The 23,431-nt window shown below is 41.8% G+C and overlaps 1 protein-coding gene across 1 annotated transcript in view; it reads right to left on the bottom strand.

Annotated features, from left to right (window-relative positions):
- LOC124798638 (monocarboxylate transporter 1-like) overlaps positions 1 to 17,965 on the bottom strand; it is a 157,104-nt gene extending 139,139 nt beyond the window's left edge. The window contains exon 1 of the mRNA XM_047262122.1: positions 17,730 to 17,965. Within this exon, the coding sequence (XP_047118078.1) occupies positions 17,730 to 17,805 (76 nt within the window). The 5' untranslated portion in view covers positions 17,806 to 17,965. The remainder of the gene's footprint in view (positions 1 to 17,729) is intronic.
- Positions 17,966 to 23,431: the final 5,466 nt, after the last annotated feature.

The raw sequence follows: 23,431 nt of genomic DNA on the forward strand, positions 1-23,431 counted from the left end.
CATTTCACTATCCGCGGCGGCTACCAAATACCGACGTCAGCTCCGTGCATTCTAGAAAGTACCGACGGGAAAAATCTGGTAACATTGTAGAAATAACCACAGGCTATTAGCAATTGTTTCCCAGTACCAAACCACGAAAATTGAAGATGATTATATTTTATAGAAACCGGTAATAACATTCATAAAACGTGATCTAGACCGTTTTCAGCATAAATAACGATCGTGTAAAACCCAGCTCGCTCTGTCCCTCTACGAGATCCAAAAGGCAGTAGATCGCGCAAACTGACTGCCAGAAGACGTTCTATGCAGTTCTGAACTATCGCCTAGTGAACAAAATATGGCTTTGTGACGAATGAAGAGTTCCCAGCAATCAGAACATACCATTTCATTCCTCCTGGAGAGAGATCTTGAGACGTGAAAGCAACTTCAGGGTATATGACCTACTAGGTAACGTCAAAAACCTGATGAGGATATTCGTTGGTGTTAAACACCGCTGTCGCAACGCTAGGAAACTGTATCGAAATTCAGGAAGACCTGAAGAGGATCGACACTTCGTGCATGATTTGGCAGTTGACCTTCAGTACAGACAAATGTAATGCGTATCAAATAAACAGGCATAGAGAGCAATTACTGTATGATTAAATACGATAGTAGAATAATAAAAGGAAGGAGACACATTCATTAAACATCTATGAGTATGCATACACAGCAGTTAAAGTAAAACGACTATGTAAAACTAATTGCCGATAGGGCAGCAGCCACGCTGAGGCTCAGTGGAAGATTGTGGTATTTGACTGTTTTCTGGAAAATATCTTAAATGAGTCATTTTAGGCTGATAACATGCTTTTGTCCCCTCTTGAATATCAGTATTCTTTTATAAAAAGGTAAATTAAATTCAAACAATCTGAAAGTCCACTACAACGCTCCATTCGAGTCATGTAATGCCTGTGACGTTACTGGCTAGGTCGCTACTCCCACCGCCATAATGCTAGGTCACAGTGATGTCTTGTTCTAGAATTTACTTTTCGGAAACTGGGTTACAAGTGGTGTGTAGTACCGTATTGTACAAATACATTTATAAAAACCACTGAAAAGTTGTTTTTGAGTGTTCCACGGAATAAGACGTTTAAAACATGGTTGCAATGTTCCGTCAAATTGCCACCACATCGACGCACATGTTCATGTTCACTAACTTACCTAAAAATATGTTGCAATGAGAAGTTAACATTAACATCGCTCCGAGATATGCTTTCCCACAGTTACAGCGAAGGATTGCGTCATTCAACGATGTTAAATACCTAATGAAAACTGTCGTTTGACCAAACTGCATCTCAATTATTCGTTAATTTAACTGTTAGAGCGGCTGACCGTCGAATTTTTTAAGACGATGTCCACAGCTGTTCTACCCTGAAAGAAAATTTTAACTTATTTGTTAAACGACTAGACAGTCCTCTCTTATGAAAACCGTGTCACATTTACAAAATTCCACCACACTGATCAGAAACTGAATGTCATTGTGTTTTTCTTGCAGTTTACCTGAGCTTACGTTTGCATTCGCTGTTCACACATGTCACGTTGAGAAACTTATTTCCTAGCTATCGTGACCACACATTTCTTACTTTATTAGAAGCAATGTGTTTATCTTCTCCCTTATTGTTTAAATTGCTGTTTCATCATCTTACATAAAAATTAAATCAGTTTGCTTTAGACGCTAATATTAGTTTACTCTCGCCAACATCACACCCGTTACGTTTGTCACCTGCATGTTGTACACGCTTTATATCTCTCTGTATAACTTCATCGTCCTACACCTAGTTGTACTCTGGGAGTATGATGACATGTTCAATACTAGCACTGCTTTCCGAAAAAATGAATTGTTTGTTCGTAAAGTGAATGCATTTGTCGTCCCTTGTTAAGACTGACACTAATGTGGAGCTATATACAATAAATCCCACAATCGAAACAACTACTTCATCAGTTCTTCCTAACGCTATTTTCGTATTTCGTCTAAGACTTTTAAAAATATGTGACACTTCCAGGAATCGTCCATGTGTCCTTTTAAACCGCAGTCGGATGCGCTATTTGTTGCGCCACCGAACACCTGCCACATGGAGTCTCCCTGACGAGTGTCTTCGACAGAGGAAATCAATAAGGTTTTTCAAGAATAACTTATTGTGCCTATGGTCGTAGCTTGTGACTGATAGTCGACAATTTAGTTACAATATACGGATTCATTTGCAAAAGTTGTACAATTCCTTAGTTTTGAGCGAATTTAATGACGTTGCAGGGAGCAGGAAAAAGAATTTCCATCGTTGCACATATCGCTGCTCTAAATTGGTTGAGCATAAACGCATCAACTGTGGCTAGGCTTCCGCTATCAGCGTTCACAAAATTCCTTCCTATTATTACTTGAATGTTGTAATTGCGTTTTCCATCAATACATAGCTAAAATGTTTGCAGAAAAAGTACGTAACCTCGTGACTTCCGCTAACGCTCCTTAACACACACATAGCATCGTCTTACTCCTAGCCTGTGACGTCGCCAGAGCATCAGCCAATAACGATGTTTTCGATCACGTGACTAAATCTTAATATTTAATGATTTTTAAGCTTTAATTACATAAAAATAACATTTTTGTGAGAATATTGACCGTAAATACGATTTATATGTTATAATCAATCCGGAAAACAACAATCCGAACCATATGCTTAACATAGGAAAATAGCCTATTCTCAGGCAGTGATTTCCATTCACTAAGAAGGTAACGTAAAGTACCCTCTTTCGACCAATAGCTGGCAGAATGAAAAATGCGCAAACAAGGCGAATATGTACTGGGAAGACTTAGTTATGTGGAAGAAGGGATCTAGCTTTTCGACTTATCTGGGAGCTTCAAAGGCATTTAAATCAAAACATCTTGACATTATTCACGTCTTTTTACTTGTTGGTATTAGTAACCATATTATGTAGTACAACGCATTATGCCATGTAAAGTAACATAATATCCTTCCCCCCCCCCATCCCCTCCCTTCCCCAAGAACAAAACCACCCACAGAAATCATATCCCGCTAGAAAAATCTTTCTTATCTCTGCCACGTATAATATTCAGCTATATATTAAATATGATTTACTATGGCTGGCGAATCTTCTGGATTTTTGACACAGCATCAGGGACTTTAGCCTATAAATTCCAAGACGTAGGTGTGCCCTCATTTTATAGCCAAGACAGCTCACTGCACTGGGGAAGTAGTGTTACTCGTAAAAAAGCGCGAGTATGTCGATGTTTTGATTTAAATTTCTTTGAAGATGCCAGATCAGTGAAAATCTAATTCCCTCCGTAACTCTGCCGAGTACGTATTCAGTTTTTCTTGTGCTATGATAACCATTTTTCATTCTGGGTCCCAACTTTGACTGTACCATAATCCTGAGCCGGGCGGTGTGGCCGAGCGTTCTAGGCTGCATGGTCTGGGCACTTTTTTTGTTTTGCTTTGATCGAATTTTCATACTGTTACGCCCACTACTCACGTCTAAATACACGCTTTGTAAACAGTGGATCTAGTCTACACAAACTAAGCTGCATTCAGGGTATTAAAATATAATAAAGCAGTTCTACGTATCAGATTTGCACCTTTTTGATTTAATGGAATTTATATATTCTTACGCACATTGTCCATATACAAATCAAAAACCAAGAAAGAGTGTACCTTGCTATAGAAAAAAGAAGGAAGGAAGACTGGGATTAAGTCCCGTCGATATCGAGGCCTTTAGAGACGGAGGCAAAGCTAGTATGGTGTCAAAGGAACCATCCCGGCATTTGCCTGGAGCGATATAGTGAAATCACGGAAATTCTAAATCTGGATAGGCGGACGCAGGTTTGAATCGTCTTCCTCCCGAATGCAAGTCCAATGTGCTAACGACTACGCCAACTCTCTCGGTTGGTCATCTGAGACGATATTCCTGTACATGGAATCTAATTTAAACGTGGCACCAATTTTGTCATCAGTAATGATTAGTTTGCGTAATAATTACAAGAAAAATAATTTTATAAATGTATATTAGGCCTACTGAAATATTAATGTATTAATGACCCATTTCTTTTTATATGCAATCCTGACAAAGCTGACTTGGCGTGGTAACTGTTAAATAGCTTTCTTAGATTTAGTTCTCAAGCTGCAACACCTTCTAAACTTTTCGTGCTAATTAAGGCCATAAAAGCATGGTCTTTTCTGAATGTACTTCTGACCAAAAAGCGAGTCTGGAAGCTGGATTCTGAGAGTCGTGATATTTCCATAGAACCTTTCATCCTAACCGAGAAGTCAAATAAAGGTGTTGATAGATTCAGCTTCAAAAATGCTTTCAAAATGAATTATTTCAGTAAAAACTTACACCCACTATTTCACCCTTTTGGGGAGAAATTTACAAAAACACTTGGACACGTATATTTTATGTCTGATCGAGGAACTAAACACCAATTTTCGTCGTTCTAACTTCAAAACTGTTTTAATAATGAGATATTTTCAAAAAAAAAAACATTTCATCCCCTGTTTGAGCTCCCTTAGGGGTGGAATTTCGAAAAATTCCTTCCTGAACTATGCCTACAGTATTATATCAACACCCTCTCCAAATTTCAAGTTTCATCATTAGCGAATTGGGTTGCACGATGATGACTCAGTAAGTCAATGAAGACTTTTCCTATTTTATACACAGGGATTGGTTGTCAAACTGACATCTGTAACAGATAGGACTGGTAGAGGAGAGAGAGAGAGAGAGAGAGAGAGAGAGAGAGTATCGAAGGGAGAACAGCGATTTTTTGTCAGTGCTTCAGTCAGTAAGCGCGAAGCACTGGAGGTGCACAGCTAGTTCAAGTGGCAGACGCTACAAGAGTGGCACTGTACACCACAATGTGGTTTACTGTTAACATTTCGAGAGCTTACTTTCCTAGAAGATGCAACCAATTTACTGCTTCCTTCCACAAATATCTCGCGTGAAGATAGTGAAAATAATATCAGATTCGAGCTCACACAGAGGATTAGCGGAAATCTTTGTTCCTGAGGACCATTCGTGACTGGTACAGGAGAAGTAGGAAGTGACAATACTCTGCAAAGAACTCTGAGGCTTGCGAGGTATAAATTAGGGTATGTAACAAAAACAAGATAACTAACTTGTCGTGCGACAGAACGTCGCCTTTCTATAAAAATTAAAGCTTCGATTATCAGCGCAAGTAGAAATCGCAGTAAAAGGATACCTGAGATCTTGCAACTCTTGAAGACACAGGGGCAGCAACGCACTCATAACTCAGAGGACCGCTGCACAGACTAAACAAGCGATACGCGTATGCGGCCGAGCGCTGCCGGAAGATGTACCACAACAGTCGGCTGTCACACAATTAAATGACGTGGCCTCCACTCTCGTATGACATCACTCCGTTGGAATTCTTTCCACGGCTTTCTCGGGTCGATGGTTGACGTAACGCCTGTCGAAGATCAGACATCTCTTGTCCGAGTTGTGTAAGCGAATGAGATACGGTGCACTGTGCCAGGTTAAATCGAGAGTGTTGCCAACCTATCGTGGCTGTAGATCTGAAGCACGGCTGAAGTCGGAATGCGAGCTCTATGAACACAGTGCGTGAGTCTTGGTGAATGTTGTCGCAAGAGTATCAGACCTGGTCTAAGGCAAATTTCTGTCCTTAACGTTGGAGACATCAACAGAAACGTTATAGGAAGCGGCAGGTCATGCGAAAGCCTATGCTAAACGTGATGTTTAAACAAATTATAAACCGAAGCTGAAATTAAGTTTTTTCGTACTAGCCTTTTATTAGTTCAAATGGTTCTGAGCACTATGGGACTTAACATCTGAGGACATCAGTCCCCTAGAACTTAGAACTACTGAAACCTAACTAACGGAAGGACATCACACACATCCACGTCCGAGGCAGGATTCGAACCTGCGACCGTAGCGGTCGCGCGGTTCCAGTCTGAAGCGCCTAGAACCGCTCGGCCACACCCGCCGGTCCTTTTATGAGTAAGAGCATCAGTCTGTAGTTAAGCTGCGTTTTCTTTCTTATTTTTACAGGATGAAGCTGATTCTTAAATACTGCCTACTACTTTCAAAAATAATTTTTACTCCAGTTGCTTGTGAATATGCTTTAGCTAGAAACTGTAACACTGCAGTTAGCCTACCTTTTAACAGGAACAGCAGTTAATACGTTTTTTTTTTTTCTCAGCTTTGGGCCGTACCTGTTCCATTAATTCATGAAATCTCTAAGAGCCTTTGAGAAAAAATATCTGCACTACGTTTGACCAGATCAACATAAAAACTACGAGATTTGTCTTTTTATCCAGGGATTCATTTTTCTTACTGAGATCGTAATATTACTAGCATTATATACATTTTGCCTCGGGTTAATTAATACGTCTGTCAGAGCGTTGACAGAAGGATGTAAAAGTTAAAGGTCAGCAGCGTTCTTCAAGCTCATTGAAAGTTTTTCCAGTACAAATTTCCACTTCCGGCTGCTACAATATATATACGAAGTGTTATGAACGAATGGTGAATAAATTTAATTTTGCCTCCACATATTAACACCTGCCGTACATGGTCTACTGCTGTTCCGTCCACTCCTCCACACTGTAACTAGTCGTAGGCTGCAACAAATAACTGAAAGGGAACTGTCATACTGAGTTTAATAAAGGAAAGGTTTGTGGAGTTTTTCAGAAATCTAATCTAGTATTTGGTCTTTTCCAAGTACAAAAAGCTAGCTGGGTACCTGGCGTTGCCCAAATAGGTACTTACTCCAGTCTTCTATTAGTCTATGTCGCCTTCACCGTCCCGCCATCTCCAGTCCTCCATCTCTCTCTCTCTCTCTCTCTCTCTCTCTCTCTCTCTCTCTCTCTCTCTCTGTGTGTGTGTGTGTGTGTGTGTGTGTGTGTGTGTGTGTGTGTGTGTGTGTGTGTGTTAATCTGCTCCTCCCCCTCTAATTCCAACTCCTCTTCCCTCGTTGCTCTGTCCGTCTCTTCCTCTCCTCTGTCCACCCCCTCCCCCCCTCTACCTGTTCATTTCCTCCTCTTTCCTTCCTGCATCCATCTGCTTCTCGACCCTCTTTCTGTGAATCCCTCTTCTTTCCTTTTCCTGTCCATTTCCTTCTCCGCCTCTGTTCATCTTCTCCCCATCTCTCTGCCTATCTCATCTTCTCCCTGTCCATCTCCTCCTGTTTCGTCCCTCTGTCCATCTCCGCTTTATCTGTACGTCTCCTCCTACTCCTGTTTGTTCCCATCTCCTCCTTCCCCCTAGCTGTCTATTCATCTCTTCGTCCTCCCTTCTCCATCCACGTATCACACTCACCCCAGTAGGAGGATGGAGTTTGTACCTCAACAACATTTCTTTCCAGACTGTAACTAATGTTTCCAGAATGAGATTTTCACTCTGCAGCGGAGCGTGCGCTGATATGAATCTTCCTGGCAGATTAAAACTGTGTGCCGCACCGAGAATCGAGCTCGGAACCTTTACCTTTCGCGGGCAAGTGGTAGAGCACTTGCCCGCGAAAGGCAAAGGTCCCGAGTTCGAGTCTCGGTCTGGCACACAGTCTTAATCTGTAACTAATGTGTTTACCAAATTTGACTGAAATCGTCCCAGGGGATTTGGATGAGCTTTTTACCCGTGACTGTGCACGCGTACACACATGTCTAATATATTTCACACATACTCACCAATTTTCGCGCTTATTTGTACACATTTTTCACCTGTATGTCTAGCTGTTTCATTTTCATGCAGCTCAGTGTTTATGACGTAGTGTCTGCTGAATTATGTGCTGTACAGCGACACAATGTTGGAGGTATATCCAGAGGTATATGTGCCTACTGTCCGCGAAATTGACTAGGAATAGATTTAGTAGTAAAGAAGTAATAAATTAAAACGTCGTCCTTCATGCGGCAATTGTACAACATGAATAGCGAAAATGTAGAATTCGATAAATATTTTTCCATTCGACGGTTGGGGGGGGGGGGGGGGGGGGGGCGGGTCGTCAGCGAGAAAAAGTTTCGCAATGGTTTGAAATTATGTATAAAGTTTGTTTCAAGTCTGTAACTGCTCTCATTCTCAAATATTGGATGGCTGAAGTATGAGTATCACTGCGTCGTGAGCTACGCTGCTTTCTCACCTCCACCCCTGTCCCTTTGATAGGTGGGTAGTTCTTATCTCCCCACAATGATTTTTCCAGACAGTAAACGATATGCGTGCCAAGTTGGGTTGAAATCAGCCCAGTGGTTTAGGAGGAGATGTGGGTCATACATACACATATACTAACATACATACGTAATTCATTTTTATAATTTGTATGGACACCATAGCAGTTCGTCGTTCTGTGCTTTTCAACAAAAAACAAATAAATAAAGCGTTTCTTCATGTTTATGCGTGCGGTTTGGAGGATTGCGTTTCCATAACAAGTGGATTCATTAAACGTTAATGGAACATAGGTGGGTATGTATGATCGATTTTCTGATTACCTAGTTGCATTACGAGTTCCTGCTTTCCTGCACCGTAATGACCCTGTTCGCTTAAGATGGAATGGCGTGTAGTGATTGCGCACAGGAGATTGTTGGAGCTTGGGACACTTCTCAGACTTTCGCCTCTAGCCAGCCCTGTAAAAAGAGTTTAGTATACCTTCTTACTTAATTTTTAAATGAAGCCGTCCATTTTTATATGCTGGAGACACTTTCTGAAATTACAAAAATTACTCCGGAAAATTAACGTTTTTCCAAAAATGAAAACATGTTCCAAGCTACCTGTACCCAGGAACAGATATTCTGTTGAAATTTAAAAGCGTTGCAATAGGGAAAATATTGTCAGTATTGTATTTAATCGTGTCTCTCAAACTTTTTTACTCCTATACACTCCTATATCCGTAAATAAAACCCCATTAGTCAGAAGTATTGAAAAAAAGGCAGATGCAAGTTGAATACATTCTGAAACTGAAGCTATTGGAAACTAACACAGATATCCATTTTCAAGACACGTCAAATTGTTAAGACAATAATGAAACTCGGTTCATTTGCAACTATTACATGTCGTTGTTGTTGTTGTGGTCTTTCGTCCTGAGACTGGTTTGATGCAGATCTCCATGCTACCCAATCCTGTGCAAGTTTCTTCATCTCCCAGTACATACTGCAACCTACATCCTTCTGCATCTGCTTAGTGTATTCATCTCTTGGACTCCCTCTACGATTTTTACCCTCCACGCTGCCCTCCAATGCTAAATTTGTGATCCCTTGATGCCTCAGAACATGTCCTACCAACCGGTCCCTTCTTCTCGTCAAGTTGTGCCACAAACTCCTCTTCTCCCCAATTCTATTCAGTATCTCCTCATTAGTTATGTGATCTACCCATCTAATCTTCAGCATTCTTCTGTAGCACCACATTTCGAAAGCTTCTATTCTCTTCTTGTCCAAACTATTTATTGTCCATGTTTCAATTCCATACATGGCTACACTCCATACAAATACTTTCAGAAACGACTTCCTGACACTTAAATCAATACTCGATGTTCACAAATTTCTCTTCTTCAGAAACGCTTTCCTTGCCATTGCCAGTCTACATTTTATATCTTCTCCACTTCGGCCATCATCAGTTATTGTGCTCCCCAAATAGCAAAACTCCTTTACTACTTTAAGTGTCTCATTTCCTAATCTAATTCCCTCAGCATCACCCCACTTAAATCGACTACATTCCATTATCCTCGTTTTGCTTTTGTTGATGTTCATCTTATATCCTCCTTTCAAGACACTGTCCATTCCGTTCAACTGCTCTTCCAAGTCCTTTGCTGTCTCTGATAGAATTACAATGTCATCGGCGAACCTCAATGTTTTTATAACTTCTCCATTGATTTTAATACCTACTCCGAATTTTTCTTTTGTTTCCTTTACTGCTTGCTCAATATACAGATTGAATAACATCGGGGAGAGGCTACAACCCTGTCTCACTCCTTTCCCAACCACTGCTTCCCTTTCATGCCCCTCGACTCTTAAAACTGCCATCTGGTTTCTGTACAGATTGTAAATTGCCATTCGCTCCCTGTACTTTACCCCTGCCACCTTTAGAATTTGAAAGAGAGTATTCCAGTCAACATTGTCAAAAGCATTCTCTAAGTCTACAAATGCTAGAAACGTAGGTTTGCCTTTCCTTACTCTTTCTTCTAAGATAAGTCGTGAGGTCAGTATTGCCTCACGTGTTCCAATATTTCTACGGAATCCAAACTGATCTTCCCTGAGGTCGGCTTCTTCCAGTTTTTCCATTCGTCTGTAGAGAATTCGTGTCAGTATTTTGCAGCTGTGACTTATTAAACTGATAGTTCGGTAATTTTCATATCTGTCAGCACATGCTTTCTTTGGGATTGGAATTATTATATTCTTCTTGAAGTCTGAGGGTACTTCGCCTGTCTCATACATCTTGTTCACCAGATGATAGAGTTTTGTCAGGACTGGCTCTCCCCCAAGGCCGTCAGTAGTTCTAATGGAATGTTGTCTATTCCCGGGGCCTAGTTGTAGCTCAGGTCGTTCAGTGCTCAGTCAAACTCTTCACGCAGTATCATATTTGCCATTTCATCTTCATCTACATTCTCTTCCATTTCTATAATATTGTCCTCAAGTACATCGCCCTTATATAGACCCTCTATATACTCCTTCCACCTTACTGCTTTCCCTTCTTTGCTTAGAACTGGGTTTCCATCTGAGCTCTTGATATTCATACAAGTGGTTCTCTTTTCTCCAAACGTCTCTTTAATTTTCCTGTAGGCAGTATCTATCTTACCCCTAGTGAGATAAGCCTCTACATCCTTACATTTGTCATCTAGCCATCCCTGCTCAGCCATTTTGCACTTCCTGTCGATCTCATTTTTGAGACGCCTGTATTCCTTTTTGCCTGCTTCATTTACTGCATTTTTATATTTTCTCCTTTCATCAATTAAATTCAATATTTCTTCTGTTACCCAAGGATTTCTACTAGACGTCGTCTTTTTACCTACTTGATCCTCTGCTGCCTTCACTACTTCATCCCTCAGACTACCCATTCTTCTTCTACTGTACTTCTTTCCCCCACTGCTGTCAATTGTTCCCTTATGCTCTCCCTGAATCTATGCGCAACCTCTGGTTTAGTCAGTTCATCCAGGTCCCATCTCCTTAAATTCCCACCTTTTTGCAGTTTCTTCAATTTTAATCTGCAGTTCGTAACCAATAGATTGTGGTCAGAGTCCACATCTGCCCCTGGAAATGTCTAACAATTTAAAACCTGGTTCCTAAATCTCTGTCTTACCATTATATAATCTATCTGGTACCTTTTAGTATCGCCGGGATTCTTCCATTTATACAACCTTCTTTCATGATTCTTGAACCAAGTGTTAGCTATGATTAAGTTATGCTCTGTGCAAAATTCCAACAGACAGCTTCCTCTTTCATTTCTTACCTCCAATCCATATTCACCTACTATGTTTCCTTCTCTCCCTTTTCCTACACTCGAATTCCAGTCACCTGTGGCTATTAAATTTTCGTCTCCCTTCACTATCTGAATAATTTCTTTAATCTCATCACACATTTCATCAATTTCTTCATCATCTGCAGAGCTAGTTGGCATATAAACTTGTACAACTGTAGTAGGCGTGGGCTTCGTGTCTATCTTGGCCACAATAATGTGTTCACTATGCTGTTTGTAGTAGCTTACCCGCACTCCTATTTTTTTATTCATTATTAAACCTACTCCTGCATTACCCCTATTTGATTTTGTATTTATAACCCTGTATTCACCTGACCAAAAGTCTTGTTCCTCCTGCCACCGAACTTCACTAATTTCCACTATATCTAACATTAACCTATCCATTTCCCTTTTTAAATTTTCTAACCTACCAGCTCGATTAAGAGATCTGACATTCCACGCTCCGATCCGTAAAACGCCAGTTTTCTTCCTCCTGATAACAACGTCCTCCTGAGTAGTCCCTGCCCGGAGATCCGAATGGGGGACTATTTTACCTCCGGAATATTTTACCCAAGAGGACGCCATCATAATTTAACCATGCAGTAAAGCTGCATGCCCTCGGGAAAAATTACGGCTGTAGTTTCCCCTTGCTTTCAGCCGTTCGCAGTATCAGCACAGCAAGGCCGTTTTGGTTATTGTTAGAAGGCCAGATCAGTCAATCATCCAGACTGTTGCCCCTGCAACTACTGAAAAGGCTGCTGCCCCTCTTCAGGAACCACACGTTTGTCTGGCCTCTCAACAGATACCCCTCCGTTGTGGTTGCACCTACGGTACGGCCATCTGTATCGCTGAGGCACGCAAGCCTCCCCATCAACGGCAAGGTCCATGGTTCATGCGGGGGAGGGGGTGGGAGGGGGGGGGGGGGGGAACTATCACATGTCGGCGATAAAAGACTTTATTTTGTTTCAAGGTACTCGAGTGTGAGCCAGCGACGAAGTTCTACACATGTATAGCATTTTACGCTCCATAAAACGCTATACCTGAAGAATTAAAAATATATTCCAAACAGCTTTAATATGCAACAGAGCACTTACGTATGTAGAACGCGAAACATTTACAAACGCTGCACAAAACACAAAGTCGTGTGTAACAATAAAAACAACTTTAGAAAATAGTGGAAGGTCCATCTTAAGTGCGTGTTCCTTCATGAGAGTCTAAAATTAGTCACTTGACTGAAGTATTGACTACGATTCATCTTGCATTCCTAGGTACACTACCCTCTACGTACAACGCTCTCCCCTACGACTGTTTGCAGAAGATTCGTGCATCCCTAAGAAACGCCCCCTTTCACTCTGTACCAATAAGAATCAAGCTCCCATCTCCCCTCCCACTTTCATTACTAGAATAAATGTGTGGGAGGAGCGCCAGAAATACCGTTATCCTATTTAATAATGCCGGTGAATATTATCATAATTTATCAGATAAGACACTGACATTAGAGCGTATAATTTAATGACGTCAGGGCACATTCTACAAAATGGCGGGTAACTTTAGTCCAAGAACTCCTCTAGCCGAATTGAGTGTGACAGGATTTTATCCTGCTTTCAAATGGTAGCCAGTATAATTCCATAATTAGGAGGTCAAAATGGTCCCTTCAAATTTTCTGTCTGAATTAATGCAATTAGCAGAAAAGTATGGTACATTTTTTAACCACGCGCCTGCTGTTTACAAAAACCTGATATTTCCACAAATACTGACCCTAAAGTACAAGACTAAGCAATTACCACAATGTTATATTTAAATAGTTTAGATTAATATCCAATTTTAAACAACAATGACCGCATGATATTTTAACAAACAAACTCATATGCCATGCCAAGCAACAAATACATACCAAGTCTACATTATTGCCACATTACTGGTGTGACATTGCTATGTACACTCATAACACATCGCTAAACTGGACAGTAAATAATTTCTCCAACAGTCGACAAGAATGGTAGAGAAATAAAATTTATTTTAAAAAAACTAAAAAAGAAAGTTGCATGAATTCGTCTTCACGTGACTGTCCAGATAGGTTACACAGAACACAGCCACGCCAATTAGAGACAGACTTGTACAATCATTCGTTCTGCAGAACTTCTTGTGCCTTCATTTTATGCAAGGCAGCAGGAGGTGCAAGAGCTCCCGATGGTTTGATTCGCAACAGGAAATGTAGTCTGCAACTTTCACATGTCCGATTCTGTAAGTATATCAAATTTTTACTTACCCTGGGAGTGTACTGACAAACAGCTGTGCCTTAAGCAGTTTTTCAACTTGCATTCCTATTAGTAGAGCGAATCATTCATCAAAAACCTATGATAACCCCATTATAAATTTAGACTATCTAATGTTCTTGGTCCATTCAGTTCTTTGTCCATTTCCACTTCCCGCCTCTGGAACAGGCTGTCCTCCGATTATATCTAAGACTAAAACTTCGGAGCTCTTTCTGATTTTGTCATATTAACTTCGCCACAATAATTGATCCTTGTGGCTGCCCTCATGAAGAGTTCAATTTCTCTACATGTTATAAATATTATAAGCGAAGACAATCTTAGGAACGGGAAATGTTTATTGTAAATTAATGATTTGTGTCTCGCTTCGAATGCAGCCCAATGCAGTCCGTGAAACGTGTGATTAGGTGTGGAGCTCTTCTTGATGAAATGTGTTTTGCCCTACGCGAAGCATGGAATGGAAACCACTAAAGTGATAGATCACTACGATGCCCTTTCCTTTAACTAAATGAAATTTTTCTGTATTGTATTAGTGGTTTAGTTCACAAATGTTGGCGCCAGGACTTAACTTCGGCCAGAAAGCGCTGAAAAAGCAGTTCTGGCACCTCCCATGAATTTTTTTTTAACTCGCTGCAACAAGTCGGCATCAGACACTTAAAATACAGTGAGGTAGGGTAGCGATATCCACACTTACAGACGGCGGTACTATCGCCTACACAAGGTATAAAACGGTAATGCAGTGCCGGAGCTGTCATTTGGACTCAGGTGACTCCATGACGGGAATAAACATACTCTGAGGGAGGAATGATGGTCGGGGCTACACGGATGGGACATTCCATCTCGGAAATCTTGAAGGGATTCAATATTCGGATATCCAAAGTGTCAAGAGTGGTCAAGAATACCACATTTCAGGCATTACCTCTCACCACAGACAACACAGCTGCTGACGACCTCCACTTAACGACCGAGAGCAGCGGCGTTTGCATACAGTTGTCAGTGCTAACAGACAAGCAACACTGCGTGAAATAACCGCATGAATAAATTTAGGACGAACGTACCCGTTAGAACAATACGGTGAGATTTGGCGTTAATGTGCTATGGAAGAAGACGACCGACACGAATGCCTTTGCTAACAGCACGACATCGCCTGCAACACTTCTTCTGGGCTCGTGACCATATCGGTTGAACCCTAGATGACTGTAAAACCGTGGCCTGATCAGGTGAGTCCCGATTTTAGTTGGTAGAAGCTGACAGTAGAGTTTGAGTGTGCCGCAGACACCACGAAGCCGTGGACCCAAGTTGTCAATAAGGCACTGTGGAAGCTGGTGGTGGCACCATAGTCCTCACCATTATGTTTACATGGGATGGAATGGGTCCTCTGGCCCTACTGAACCGATGCTGAAAATGGTGATGTTCGGCTAGTTGCAGACCATCTGAGCCATTCGTGGAATTCGTACTTCCAAACAACGGTAGAATTTTTATGGATGACCACGCGTCATGTCACCTGGCAACAATTGTGTTTATGTTTATTATGTTTACATGGGATGGAATGGGTCCTCTGGCCCTACTGAGCCGATGCTGAAAATGGTGATGTTCGGCTAGTTGCAGACCATCTGAGCCATTCGTGGAATTCGTACTTCCAAACAACGGTAGAATTTTTATGGATGACCACGCGTCATGTCACCTGGCAACAATTGTGTTTATGTTTATTATGTTTACATGGGATGGAATGGGTCCTCTGGCCCTACTGAGCCGATGCTGAAAATGGTGATGTTCGGCTAGTTGCAGACCATCTGAGCCATTCGTGGAATTCGTACTTCCAAACAACGGTAGAATTTTTATGGATGACCACGCGTCATGTCACCTGGCAACAATTGTGTTTATGTTTATTATGTTTACATGGGATGGAATGGGTCCTCTGGCCCTACTGAGCCGATGCTGAAAATGGTGATGTTCGGCTAGTTGCAGACCATCTGAGCCATTCGTGGAATTCGTACTTCCAAACAACGGTAGAATTTTTATGGATGACCACGCGTTATGTCACCTGGCAACAATTGTGTTTATGTTTATTATGTTTACATGGGATGGAATGGGTCCTCTGGCCCTACTGAGCCGATGCTGAAAATGGTGATGTTCGGCTAGTTGCAGACCATCTGAGCCATTCGTGGAATTCGTACTTCCAAACAACGGTAGAATTTTTATGGATGACCACGCGTCATGTCACCTGGCAACAATTGTGTTTATGTTTATTATGTTTACATGGGATGGAATGGGTCCTCTGGCCCTACTGAGCCGATGCTGAAAATGGTGATGTTCGGCTAGTTGCAGACCATCTGAGCCATTCGTGGAATTCGTACTTCCAAACAACGGTAGAATTTTTATGGATGACCACGCGTCATGTCACCTGGCAACAATTGTCCGCGACTGATCTGAATAACATCCTGCACAGTTCGAACGAACGATTTGTCCACTCAGATCGGCCAACGTGAATCCTATCAACATTTGTGGAACATAACTGAGAAGTCAATTCGTGCATAAAATCATGCACCAGCAACACTTTCGCAATCACGGAGCGGACTTCCGTGGCAAGTCGAGGTGCCGCCCTACACCGGGCAAAAGAAAGTCTGACACAATATTAGGAGTAATTCCATGACTTCCGTCACCTCGGTGAAATTGCAACGTAACTATAGTCTGCTGCTGCGCGAGCAACAACGACTGTGGCAGTGGGTGACAAACGTAATGTGATGGACGGAGGCGAGGGGCAAGAGACTGTGTGTGTGTGTGTGTGTGTTTTTACACGGTATGACCCAATGGGATAGGAATATCATCATCGTTCTTCATCGTTTAATACTGTATTAGTTAGTAGTGTACACACGTTCACAGAGCAGTTACAACACGACTGGTTGAACGTTGCGGCTGAGAGCAATTAAAACAGTACACCATAGCCACCGAGACTACTCATTTTTGGCGACGTGTATCGAGCAGAACTAGGGTACAAAGTAACACAGCTATAAGGGCCGGCGGTAGCAGTTATTGCTTACATTAAATCTTATGGTTTTGTTATTCTGATTATAAGGAAATATGGTTTAGGAACTCGAATTTCAGACTAGCACTTTGTAAAAAAAAAAATGATTTCTCATTGTAAGCTTAGTCTCCAATTGTCAATAACCGAAACTTGGAATTACTATAGCATGGGGGGGGGGGGGCAGCGGGGAGGTCCGGCACCTAAAATTTTAGAAATCAAATAGTGGTTTGAGCTACTGGTTTTCAATGGAAGAGAACCGTGGAAACAACAACATGATTCTAAGATTCTAGAAAATTTCACATTATCCGTCGTATAATAAAACATTTTGCAGCACTTAAAGAACAGGGAAATCCATCGTGGCAACGAGGAACCTGAGCTCGTAGGTGAGAGCCTCCAGCAGATCAAAATTCCAGGTGCCACGCCAAACTGTCGCAAAGGTTTCGGTATGAAACTGATAACTGCTCCATTCTGAGTGTATAATAATCATCTGTGGCTAGTTCCTACACTTGTTTTCAATAGCAAAGTACTAGCTATGTAACTAACACTAAGAACTGGATTTCAGTGTGCAAGCTACAAATATTCTCCATTACCCGCATAATGCTCCCGAAGGCGCCTTGTCTGGAAGAATGGTAAACGCTTGAAAACAGTGGGCTCATAAGTAAGAGATATAATCCCAGTGTCACTATTTATTTATTCAAACTATATCTTTTCTGTTTTCAAGAAACAAACACAACTTGCCTATACTAGAAAAAAAAATTTCAGCACCCGGGATTTGAACCGGGTACCACAATGTTGATAGCCAAGCACGCTAACGACTACACCAACAAAGCAGGAAACTGTATTTGTCTTAAGTGTGGATATAAACGAATCTTATAAATTTTTTAAGAGGTGCATACTATGTGATATGCATACCGGACATGGAATGATATACTTAGCCAAGATCCGAAAATGTTTTCTCTCCCGGAACCATGGGGACTTACCGTTTCCAGCGGTTATCTTATCTTCTGACCACCCTCGCTGCACACACGCTTCCTGCTGACAGTTATTTGTTCCCATTTCTAAGCACCAAATAACTATGGCACACAACCAGCACAACGTAGCGTGAGTACAACACTTCCGACGTAGATCACATTTGTAGCCAACATCGGCACTCTTGTAAGACACCTTCACTTTTGACAGAGACTTGCGAGCCGAAGTAAACTCGCGTCAGATACTATCCGCCATATTAACGCAACACAATCTTACAAGCTCACGGAACATTCAGAGTGGAATCCAGCAGTTTGTTGTGGAGCCAGTGACAAACAGAGCATTTTGAGTCCGTTTGTAAGCCTGACGCGGCTCGTTTAACGGGAAGAAGGGCGCTAACAAGGAAAGATTATTCCAGCTGCACTCACATTAAGTGATGAAAATTGCCTTCGTCGTTTAAAGCAAGCGCTGAACTGAGTGGACAACACTAACACAGAGCGTTAAACTCTAGATTCATTCGAAACATGGACAAAAAATTTATCGCCTTTTTTCTCCCCTGAGGCAAAGACTTTTTTTGAATAAACATGCCGGCCGAGGTGGCCGAGCGGTTCTAGGCGCTACAGTCTGGAACCGCGCGATCGCTACCGTCGCAGGTTCGAATCCTGCCTCGAGCATGGATGTGTGTGATGTCCTTGGTTAGTTAGGTTTAAGTAGTTGTAAGTTCTAGGGGACTGGTGACATCAGAAGTTAAGTCCCATAGTGCTCAGAGCCATTTTTTGAGTTAACATGCTACTCTGGTTACAGAGATGAACGACCTGAAGTGATCACTTCCAAGAGCAACGACGAAATTTGGAACTGCAGCCAAGTATTGGTTATGCAGACTACACGAGTAACTAGTATTACGGACCGCCTAAAACACTCTTTTTAAAATAGGAAACTGCTTTTACGGTATATATCACATTTTTGGAAGCCCACTGTGTTATGGGTGCGTCATTCGGCGGAAACAACGACTAGAAGTCATCGACGGTCATAGAGAAAGGGCTAGAAAATACGAAATCGGCCGCAAACATCTTTCAGAGGTTCTATGAAAACACGTACCTTAATATGTATTTGTTTGGCAACAAGGGAAATTTTTCGAAGGGCATCCGAAAGCGTGTGGTGTCCGCATCGTCTAACGGCCGTAAAACATGTGTCGCATGCCCAATAGTGAGTTCTAAATGAATAATTTCAACCGATTACTTTAGGCTGTGTTTTCTTATTTTTCTAAAAATCGCCGTACAGTCTGCTGATATTCTACAGAACGAATGATCCGCCAGCTGTGTCTACGTACCGGTACGCCAGCGCATATTTTGTGCATTATTCTGAAGTGTCACTTCATAGAATGGAAGACCAACAACAAAGCGCCGGGTTCGAAGGTGATGTAGTCATTCGTTGCTTCTGTACAACCTATAAATCAAAGAAGCAGTTGCAGAAATAAAAGGAAAGTAAAGGAAGGGATTACAAATCAGGACGAAAATAAATCAATGATAAAATTCGCTGACTACATTGTCGTCGTAAGCGGGAATGAGGAAAAATAACAGGGCCTGTGGGAAGGAATGAACAGTCTAATGAGCACAGACTGTGGACAGAGTAAACCGAGAGAGACGAAGGTAATGAGGAGCAGCAGAAATGAGAGCAGCGGTAAACAGTGCACTAGAGAAAGTGAAGGGATGCTTTAACTTTGGAAAGAGGGACAAAGCAAGGAGGGTATTAGAAGCAGACAATCACAGGCAAAGAGGACATCCTTCGCAAAAAGAAGTTTATTAGTATCAAACATAAGACTTCATTTGAGGAAGAATTCTGTGATCATTGATAATGGACTCTGTGAGAATCGGGAAAGGAAAGAATCGACGAGTTTGGGGTATGTTACTATAGAAGGAAGCTGAAAATTACGTGTAATGATACGGTAAGAAACGGGGAGATTCTCAGCAGAATAAGTGAGGAAGGAACTGTGTGGACATCACATACAAGAAGAAGAGGCAGGATGACATACACGGCACATGCTAAAACATCAGGGAATTATTTCAGTTGCACTAGAGGGCTTCAGAAAGCGTGAAAACTGTAGGGGAAGACAGAGGCTGGAATACATGCAAGAAATAATATAAAGGACGCTGGTTGTAAGTGATACTCTGAAATGAAGTTGCTGGCCAAGTAGAGGAATTAGTCTTGGGATAAATCAAACTAGTCATAAGACTACCGAAAAAAAATTCCTTACATCGCTAGGTGAAGCCTGTAATACACGGTAGTTGCCTGCCAGATCACTTAGAGTGCCTGCAATCAGTCTGCTTCCTAGGACGTGCACCAGCAAATAACATGCAACGCAGCCGCTCACTGACCTGCTAATATACTGACTTAACGACCGCACTCCTCACGGTAAGCTGCGAGCAGCGGGCGCCCAGGGGTACGACTGGGTAAAACGACCGGCAGGTTGTATCGCGTGGGGAGTAAAATAATGTGCTGCCTCTGATACACTCCCACAGTTACGACAAGTGCGTGACGGAAAATTCACCGTGATGTACTTGTGTTCTCACGTGAGCGCACCTACAGTTAAGGGGCGCATGGAAAATACTTACAAATTGGCCTACGTGTGCACTTTGGCATCAGCTACGACGTTAGCTTTGTTAAAACGTCCGGAGAAGTAGTAGAAGTAGTAGCTCTTACAATTCTGCATAAGAGGTCAAAAACTGCGGTGATATGTCGAGAGTGAGAGAGAGAGAGAGAGAGAGAGAGAGAGAGAGAGAGAAAGAGAAAGAGAGAGAGAGAATGTGTGTGTGTGTGTGTGTGTGTGTGTGTGTGTGTGTGTGTGTGCGCTACACCTACTATTAAATAATTCTGATTCGTATACAACTTAGAATAAAATTTACTTGGAAATTCACAACTTCCATGTTTAACACCTTGACTATTAACGTTAGCAGAAGGAAAACTGTGGCCTCGGTTAAGACGTACCTAACAAAACTAAGAACATTTGAAACTAAGACTTGCTACACTTACAAAATGATTGGAAGCTGAGCCTTTGGGGTAGGACCGAATCAGGGCTAGGCAGAAGGTGTAACTTCTTCAGTTACACTTCCTGTCCCACTGACTACGTGCTAAATTTTTTTTAATTTTTCGTACCACCTATAAGGAAACGCTAAGGCTCACTCTAGATACCATGGGAGTCAGCGAAGTGAATTGGAGATAACGATTTCTGGCCAGACGAGTATACGGTAAAATCAACAGCTTCAGAAAATATAACGGGAGGAGGATTCGTTTTGAATAGGAAGGTAGGGCAGAGAGGGAGTTACTGTGAACAGTTCAGTGACAATGTTGTTCTCATCAGAACCGACACCAAGCTAATACCGACGATAATCGTTCAGGTATACATGGCGACGTTCCAAAAAGAAGGTGAAGAGGTAGAGAAAATATGTGAGAATGTTGAACGGGTAATTCAGTAAGTAAATGAAGATGAAAATCTAATAGTCGTGGGACACTGGAATTCAGTTGTAGGGGAAGGAGTAGAAGAAAGGTCACTACTGAATATGGGAGAGGTAGTAGGAATAAGGGATAAGAAAGACTAATTGAGTTCTATTGCCGGCCGCGGTGGCCGAGCGGTTCTAGGAGCTTCAGTCCGGAACCACGCGACTGCTACGGTCGCAGGTTCGAATCCTGCCTGGGACATGGATGTGTGTGATGTCCTTAAGTTAGTTAGGTTTAAGTAGTTCTACGTTCTAGGGGACTGATGACCTCAGAGCCATTTGAACCATTTTGAGTTCTATTAGTAATAGCGAACACATTGTTCAATAATCACAATAGGGGGAGACATACTTAGAAAAGGCCGGGATATGCGGGAAGATTCCAGTCAGGTCAAATCATGGTCAGGCAAAGATTCCGATATCAGATATTGGATTGTAAGACGTGCCCAGAAGCAGATATAGACGCAGGTCACAATGTAGCAGTGATGAAGAGTAGGCTGAGGTTTAAGAGCCCATTCACGACAATCAATGCGCGAAGAAATGAGATACAGAAGTACTAAGAATGAAGAGATACGTTTCAAGCTCAGAAGGCTGTTTAGTTGAAGAATGGACAACTCTAAGAAGGATAATCATAGAAGTTGGAAAGAAAAGCATAGTTACAAGGAAGGTAGCTGCGAAAGAACCATGACTGCCAGAAGACATTCTACAGCTGAGCGACGAAAGAAGGGAGAATAAAAATTTTCAAGGAAATTCAGGAATATAGAAATACAAGTCACTTAAGACTAAAGTGAACAGGATGTGCAGGGAATCTAAGACGAAATGGCTGCGTGAAAAATGAGGAGAAATCGAAAAAGAAATTATTGTTGGAAGGACTGACTCAGCATACAGGAAAGCCAAAATAACCTTCGATGAAATTAGAAGCAAGAGCGGTAACGTTAAGAGTGCAATGGGAGTTCCACCGTTAAATGCAGAGTTGAGAGAGGATACGCGGGAGTAGTACATTGAAGGCCTCTATGAGGGGGAGGATTTGTGCGATGACGTGATGGAAACGACACAGGACCCGACAGGAAAGAGATACCATATTTTAGCGACTATAAGATGCACTTTTTCTTCGAAAAATTGGCTCCAAAATTCAGGTGCGTTTAATTCTCGAAATGAATATAAAAATGTCTAGTGTTTGATTTATAATTCCCGCCAGTCTTAAAAATGGTCATATATTCGATGCCGCGGGAAACCTATCACTAGCTGGCAACGTTGGATTGAACTGGCAGCAGCAGTGCACCGATTCAACGAACCTGACTTGTGGGGATTCAGAAGGTTGCTAACAACATCTCCCTCCCGCCTCGCCATCACAAACGCAGAACACTGCCTAGCCTATGAAGCGCAATTACAGTTTATGGTGCCTGAGAACTTCAATTGAAAATTATTTGTGCAATCAGTAGCAGTCAGTAATTCCGTTACTTTCGTAATCGAAGAAAATAAAAGGTATGCATGTGACGAGGGAAATAAACTGAAGTAATAGCACATGCAGAAAAAGCATGGAAACAGAGCAGCCGAGTTGAATTTCGGCCCTCCACCAGCAGAAAAATCCATTCGCGATTGGAGGGCTAGTAAAGAAGAACTGAAAAAAATGAGGAAGACTAAACAGACAAATGCGAAATGGGCAAAACAAGAGGAAGATGTATTGAAATGGATTCAAGGACACCGTCAAAATGGCAGTGGAATTAATGCAAAACTGATTCAGATACACGCTACAGTGGAACTTCACAGTCTTTAGGCGTGGAGTTGCTTCGTGCTACAGGTTTGTGACACGTCATGGTTTTAGCATGTGAACCAACCAAAATATCTCAAAAAAATGCCACAAGGATGTGAAGAAAAAATACTATCTTGCCATCGCTTTATTATTCAATATCGAAATAAATCCAATGTTGAACTAAGCCAAATAGTGAATATGGACGAAACTTCTCCGACATTTGATGTGCCGAGTAACAGAAATGTTGCCATGAAAGGCGCTAAAACTGTAACTATAAAAACACATGGACATGAAAAAATGCACTACACCGTTGTTCTTTCATGTTGCGTTGACGGTACTAAACTTAATACAATAATTTTCAAGTGCAAATTAGTGCCAAAACGTTTTGAAATATGCAAGATATTGTTCTCGTATATGAAAAGTGTTGCATGGACGAGGCTGGTATGAAATTACGAGTTAACAGCGTGTGGGA

Source organism: Schistocerca piceifrons, chromosome 5 (genome assembly GCF_021461385.2).
Source record: "Schistocerca piceifrons isolate TAMUIC-IGC-003096 chromosome 5, iqSchPice1.1, whole genome shotgun sequence".
NCBI classification, from domain to species: domain Eukaryota; kingdom Metazoa; phylum Arthropoda; class Insecta; order Orthoptera; family Acrididae; genus Schistocerca; species Schistocerca piceifrons.